The following is a 7,740-nucleotide window of genomic DNA, read 5'->3' on the forward strand; positions in this document are numbered from 1 at the left end:
CACCCATGCCTTATGAAATGTTACAACAAAATTAATCGAGAACAATGTCCTCATAGAAAACAAAACTCGTTCAATGATTATGTTTTATAGTAGTAATATGATATATTAATCAGTGAAACGTTAAGACCGACTAGTTCTAATTAATATAAAATGCTGTGTTCATAAAATCAGACTACTGTTTGTTTTTTCCTTCAATTTGAAAAAAAATAATAACCCTGCAAAGTTTGAAGTTATAGTTTAATAAACTTGAAAAAAGGTAAGATTTTTATTGCTTAGAAAGTTAATTAAAAATTCACATCGGCGTTGAAGCAATAGGAAAGGGCCGCAAATATATTTTTCAATCACGTGTAATTAAATACCATGTTTGTTTTAGAGATATTGTATTTATTACCATTTTAATCTACCTTTCAAAATGGACGACGTGAGTAGAATACGTTTATGTTATTTACATAAATACAAAAAAAAACCAACACATTTGCAAGCAATTATTGTACAAAAGAAAAAAATAAACAGTTGCAGAAGGGGGGACAAGAAAAACGTCATGAAACAAAATGAAACATAATAGCATGCAGAACATACGCACCTTAAACAATAAGACAAAATAAGACAAAGCAAGGAACAAGTTCACGGTTTGATATCGCTCTAGAAGCATCTGCCGAGTTGCGTATGACATTCCGATTATTTGTATGAAAGAATTTCATTGTCAGGAGAAAGAAATTGACGTATTATAAAATATAGCTACAATTTACAAGAACAAACAAGCAGTTAAAACAATAATATGAATAATATTGAATATACTGCATCCTAAAAACTTTATACATATAGAATTCATGAGAAACGTTTGTCCTTAATTCATTTCAACAAGGTTTTACACAGGTATGTTATATATTTACAGGAATATGAGTCTGATTTCGACTCGTCTGCTCAATCGTCAACCTTAAGAAATACTCCAACAAGTCGATTGTCATCTTTGCGGACTTCACCAACCACTCGATCTCCATCACAGCGAACTTCACCAACAGCTCGTTCATCATCACAGCGAACTTCACCAACAAATCGATCGTCGCCCCTAAGTAGTTCTCCAATAAGCCGATCATCATCGCTGCGATCGTCTCAAACGAAGTCCATTACCTTACCCTATGGAAGTACTCATCACTGCTTTACTCGCTCTCACCGTGATTTCTTCTCGTCTGTCCGAACAGAATCGTCTACAAGTAGCTTTAATCCTGGAGAAAAGTACCAGCGTTCTTCGTTTCCAAATTTGATAGCAAGTTTAGGAAACAGTTTTAATCAACGACAAAAACAGCAGCAAAATGTAAATGCACTATTTTTTTTTTTTTTTTTTTTTTTTGTAAAAAATTCTATTAATCACTCAAGTCTTTACTTGTTCTCACTGAACTCATGAATACAAATCCTAATAAACTACACAATGTTACCAAATTAAAACTGAAACCTTTGATGAAAGCAGCTCCATAAATGATTTAGTTATAATGTCAAGATTTTAAATCTGCATTTTGATGTTATCAGAATCGTATTATGATCCACTTGCACCACTTTCAGCTAGTTCAGTTGAATTTCGAAGTAAATTTTGTGTGTATATTGACCATGAGAAACTATTAATCTAATGATTGATATTAGTTACAATTTAACTTTACAATGATATAAGGTTTCAATGTACATTTTAGCAAAACAAAAAGTATCTGGTAAAAAAGAGATGGCTTAAGTAGGGGTCAATTTAAAAATCAGACAGAAGGTGTTTTAAGCATGTATAAAACCAACAAATTTCCCTTTTATTTAAATGCAAACATGTGGAATCAACCTGTACCATTTGCATTGTCTGATCTTTTTTTAAATATTAATAATACTTACTTTCACGATAACGTACTGAAAAATAATTGTTAATGTTACCGAAGGGTAGTAGTAAGTGTGAATAAGTAAAACTCTATTTTAATATGCACATTAAATTGCAAAGGACATCGGCTACTTGGTTGACCAATTCAAGGTTGATTAGAATTTCAACAATCTACGTCGCATTGTACCTAAAATGGCAGATGTTTTAGGTTTATAAAAATGTGAACAACTAACGACATTGTGATATTAAAATCGAACCATTTCATGAAGTCAAACAATGAACATTTTTTTTTACCACATGCTTGCAATTAATGTCAGTTTTTATATAATAATCGACATAAATTACAAGTCTTTGAAAACAACTGAGTAACTTGAGTCTCGTTGAAATATTTCTGATTTCGAATATGTTTAATTTCAGAAATACTGTAATAGAAACTCAGATAGAAAATCTGGCGAACCAGAGGAGGACGAGGAAGAAAATGATGAGCCACAAAAGAAACTCAGCTTTGGTGAAGAAATAAGAAAAAGAAATGAAGTATGTATAAATTAAAGTCAAAATAATAAAATGAAATAAATCAAAATATTTTCAGCATAGGTCCAGTAAAGGACTAAACAGATTAACGTAACTACCGATCTGAATATTCTTTGATATACTGCAAATAGGCAAGCAAAATGTCAAATTCTGGAAGAAACAGAATAAAATAATCTCTGAATGTACAAAAAATCATAACTTCATTAATAGTATGATGTTGGTCGGGTTCATCGGTCTGAAAGGCGACTACAATTGACTCGCGAATCGAACTTTTTACACTTTATCAAGAAGGTATGATTCTGTTATAGAAATTTACTTTGAAAAGTCATAAGCTTTTTTGGAATTTTCTGACGATGTGCTGATGTAATCTTTAGTAATAGAGTTAACAGTGTAGTGTGATAATTCATTTCAAAATATCATCCTAACGGTTTTTGTTAAATGAGGAGGAAGGTGATCACATGAGCAACGTTTTTTTAAGAATTTAATTGACCATTCGTTACTCCAATCTGCGAGCATGAAATATAGCAAAGGATGCTTAAAGGCGTCACAATAAAATTTGTAACGTAAAAAGCTTATTATGAGACAGTCCGTTTGCAATTTAAGTACTCCTCCGTCTATGAAACAGGCAAAATATGTATAAAGTGTGGCACCTTAAAGAAAAAAAAGTCACAGAAATTTTATAGCATTAACCAAGTATTTATACGCGATAACATCCAGAAATAAACATCAAAGTGTTTGGAAAATTTGCCTTTTTAATATATTGATAGGTAAAATTTATTTGATATGCAATATGGAAAAATGGCAGGAAAGTTTTCCCGCGCTTTTTCCTTATATAAGCAGCCGAAAAATAACTACGTCACAGATGCTTCAGGATAAATTTAAATTGCTTTTCAGTTGCTTTCTAGATGTATTGAATATATTTAAGACAAAAAAAGACCAAATTGAGAAATATGATGTGCCACTCATTGCCTGATTCTTACACAGAATTGTACTTTAACAACAAAATGTAGTATATTCAGCTAAACCAAGTATAAATTATGACTACCGGATGAAATACATTTCAAAACAAGTAAATTAAATTTAATGATATGTTTGTTGTTTCCTTATATAGCACCAGTGGTCAAGGATAGAAGATGTTGTCAAAGATACAATGGTGAAATATGATGATTATTGTAAAAATCTCGTCATTAAGAATGAATTACAATTAAAAGAAAACCACGAGAGAAACCAAAAGCAAATCAACGAACTTGAGAAAATAGAAAAGAAGGTAAATACATTATTTTGCGATTGACCCCAGTTCTTGAAAGTTTTACGTATTACGTTTTAAACCCACGTGGTGCATTTAAGAATGATATTCAAATCATCACACAAAATTTAACAAAATCACTAGTATAACCCATGAATAAAACTATTTAAAATTGTGAAACCAACAAATTGGAAAAATACACAAAGAAATTACTGAACCGTACTTGCGACACATGATAGTGCAGTAGTTGTTGAGAAGTCGGCGATTTGATGGGTGTGCGCCCTAGCGGACGCAGATTCACAAAGTAGAGGAAAGTTGAGTGTCAGTCTCTCTAAAATTTAGGCATTGAGTTTAACATGATATAAAAACATCATTTTAAAAGTTTATGTTTAAATTATATTGTCAGATCGGTTAGATGTCGAAATTCATGTTTCAGATTGTTTACATTTTGCCTGATTTTTGCAAAAATTTGCACTTAAGCAGTCTGGATATTGTCCACGGTCCACTTTTATAACATCATACTGTCATTTTGAATCTAATAATAAGGACTAACATCGGTGCTTATAAACCTTAGGCTAAAGATTTAAGGATTGTTCAGTGTACTGATCAATGAAAATGACGTCATAAATTGTTTAATATTTTGTTGCCTTCCTTAGAAAAGGGAAGAACACATTAGAAAGTCTTCGTATGCAAGAATCTGGGACCATCATGCCAAAATGAGAGAACTGGCCGAAAGATTGTACCAAGAGAAGGTTGAGAAAAAGAAAGTAAGAACAGACCCTGAGAAGATGGTATGTTCCTGAAAATATAAATATGGGTTCAGTTATTCAAAAGAAATATCGAGGACATACTTGGTCTTATGGTTCGTTCTGACACTTTTTGTAAAAAAAAAACGAGTCGCCCATTTATATTTTGTTCATATTTATATTTTCAAATGCACTTTAATCACATATCTAACAGAAAAAAGTCCTATATAGCGTCTAAATACCCTATTACGTACAAAGTTGTTTTTCAAAAGACATATGCCGATGGATATACTTTTGGTACATACAAAAGTAAAATATCTTAATTAGAATCGAATCAACGAGAGAGTTTCATTATAATAAAAACGTATCTCACGTTATCAATGTACTATTCATTAATACAATACACCAATACCTTCTTTTTTCTACCACATAACGTTTAAAAGGAATAGACATGGTAAAACATAATGCGCCGTCGTATAAACTTGCACAAAAAGAAAATACAGGTAATAACAAAAAGCCTTCAACAAGTGTGAACACAGGTTTAAGTACTTTCTGAAAGGCCCCATTAACAAATATAATAAAATCCACGCTAACAAAACGATGGCGACAATTCTTCAAAATAAACTGAAAAGTCAAATTACGACACGAAGACTAGAACTAGAAAATTAAACATTTGTGTTGTTTTAATATTTACAGAGTGAAGATAAAAGATGGGATGAATATACATAAAAACAATTAACAGCATATTATTTGACTTTTCAAACATGGTATGCGTGATAACTTTCATTATTAAAGACATTATATCAGGCAGCTGTTCATACGTCTTTGATGGTTTGTAAACAATTTGCAAATACAGAGGTTTAATATTATTGCTGCTGGCCAATAAAATGTGGTTTCAAAATATAAAAAAACAATAAATTACCAAGGAAACTATCAAGAAAATTATATCAGCCATAGACATGACATTTTTCCGGTGAACCTATTCCATGATCTTCAGCAACCTGTGCTTGTCATTTACATTAATTAAATAGTTCATGATGCTGAGGGTTATTTGGCAATTTATGGACCCGTTAGTCTTCCCAAAATATAATATGGACTGATGCGTAGCTGAGATCCATTGAATTTTATGGGGCAACCAACCGGTCCATATATTGCCATTTAACCGAAAATGACATGCGTATTTGCTATATTATACTTTTTATATATTGTTTACTCTTAATCGTTAGGAAAATATACACAACTTCTTATATCATGATGAAGTATATACACCTTAAAGTATTAACTATTTTGTATTTAGGTTAAAAACGATGGTGCATTTGTTACGTTTCACCATATCCAGTCTTTTCTAAGTCACTTAATGTATGTTTCGTATGGTTTACGAAACTACAGATCACTGTAGATGTGTCAAACATCAAATATCGTCTTGACCTCGCTTTAACTGTTGATCGTAAAGTATGTTTCGCACTTTCATGACATTTTTACAAGTATTTGCCGTAGTATATTTCAAGTATTCAATGATACAAATATCGTTCAGGAGAGATGTGTTGTTGCTTTGCGTCTTAATGAAAATGTATTTCATTTCACACTGGTTTTAAGGCGGTTAGTCTTTTCTTATTCTACCCACTTTAGTGTGACTGCATTGTTAATTTCCAAATGTAACAATGGCACGCAACCGTATGCAATATTTTGGCGAAGAAGTGATTAAATTCAAATTTTTAGACAACAATTCTAAAGTATTGGCATAAATAAAACACATACGATATCGTAAAGAGTAATCAAGGGACCCGAGGTCGCGCGGTAATCAACAGAATATATTCCAAGGGTAAAGACTAGAAAGAGAAAATAGACAAACACAAAGAAACAAGAAATATCCAATCTAAAAATTCAATTAAAGAAAAGGAAATGAGAAATCTGGACTCAATTCAAAACTTGGAGCACAAAACTAAACTCAACGGCAGGAAAAATGTCCTCTGCTCTTTTCGAAACAGCCACTGACTTACTCATAAAATTCTCATTGAGCAGATGGATACGCCAGAGATAATGTTCCATGAGTTCATGATTATGCGGAATTACTTACTTACTATTATTGGAATATTTGCGATTATACATCAGATATCTACATGATTCTGTTTTAATGATCATTTAACTTGGGAAATATTTCATCAACAAGTAAATTTCATTTAAAAAATCGGCAACACATTCTTACAAATACCTACAGATTTATACCTAGTAATAACATTTCTGCTGTGAAATATACCAATGCCTTCTTGTAGATTGGCATTTCATTATATTTCTGTAAAATGGTTACTCTTATACTACATAACAACACAACTATTTTCAAGTATCAATGAAATCATACATGTTGTAATAAAAAAAAAGCATTTATTATGTGATAAAATATTTGCAACTCACCTCATACCAAAATCAGTTATTGTGAGGTTGCTGTTTTTTAACTTTTTGTGTAAGGGGATAGCGTGGCCCAAATCTAAAAACAATATACCTTGGCCCTGGATGATATCTCGCTGACAGGCCAGTGACAAAACGATTCGGCTATTGAATGTATTCTGTAGTCAAGTCGATTATCTGACAATCTTATGTACTTCCTTAAACATAGGTAGCCCAAATCGACAAACAACTTCTTACGCCACTAGCTAAGACAACTGTCCAGTACTGCATTGGTATTTTGGACGGGGGCTAAATGGTCCCTAAATGGGCTAAAGTTGATATTTGATTTTTTAACATATAAAGTGGTACTTGGCATAATTTTAGAGTAAAAGTCAATATGCTTTATTAAAACCCAATAAACTGTATTTAAAATGTACAATCATAGATCTTGACTTAAGGAATCTTTAATGTGGGAACAATAAAATCAAAATAGTTGAAATTGTCCTCATGCAGTTTCATTCTCGCTTCAAAGCCTTGTTCATATTTTCGTGTTTATTGTAGTCTACAATGCTATATCAAAGATAAACTTGGAGTCACTTTTTATTATGAGTGTTTCTTTCCACTCGAGATGGTAAAAAATAATATTTTCATAATGCAAGCTTTAGAGAGCGTGTAAAAATCATAAATTAAAAAGAGAGAGGGGGCACATTTTAGTAAAGAATAAACATGATGAGAAACTTGAATCAGTCTGTCCCATGAAATCTGTAGAAGACTTTGAAAAAGTAAAACGAAAGGCTCTCATAGAAATTTAAGCATCGCCCGGTGGTAAAACAGTCACGTGCATTTTCTGTCAGAGGCTTAGAATAGGAGGAAGATATGCATTCGCTTGTTATTTAAGTGGTTAATTTAAGGCAATGATTAAACATCTTCAATCAAAGAATACGAATATGTAGATGTATTTTTTTTTATCCAAAATAAGA

The 7,740-nt window shown here is 31.8% G+C and overlaps 1 protein-coding gene across 1 annotated transcript; it reads left to right on the top strand.

The window, feature by feature from the left end:
* The first annotated feature begins 298 nt into the window (after positions 1 to 298).
* On the top strand, positions 299 to 6,514 carry LOC148603183 (uncharacterized). The gene is made up of 6 exons (XM_088552631.1): positions 299 to 421; positions 896 to 1,315; positions 2,270 to 2,386; positions 3,495 to 3,650; positions 4,286 to 4,420; positions 5,072 to 6,514. The coding sequence occupies exons 1-6, from the start codon at positions 413 to 415 to the stop codon at positions 5,102 to 5,104; spliced, it is 870 nt and encodes a 289-aa protein (XP_088408757.1). The 5' UTR covers positions 299 to 412; the 3' UTR covers positions 5,105 to 6,514.
* The last annotated feature ends 1,226 nt before the right edge of the window (positions 6,515 to 7,740 follow it).

Source organism: Perna viridis, chromosome 11 (assembly GCF_037379345.1).
Source record: "Perna viridis isolate PV_CMFRI_1.1 ecotype Kerala chromosome 11, ASM3737934v1, whole genome shotgun sequence".
Lineage (NCBI taxonomy): Eukaryota > Metazoa > Mollusca > Bivalvia > Mytilida > Mytilidae > Perna > Perna viridis.

Coding starts and splice junctions, on each gene's coding strand:
- LOC148603183 (XM_088552631.1), top strand. Junction 3,651..4,285: donor TTGAGAAAATAGAAAAGAAG/GTAAATACATTA, acceptor TGCCTTCCTTAG/AAAAGGGAAGAACACATTAG. Junction 4,421..5,071: donor GAACAGACCCTGAGAAGATG/GTATGTTCCTGA, acceptor TAATATTTACAG/AGTGAAGATAAAAGATGGGA.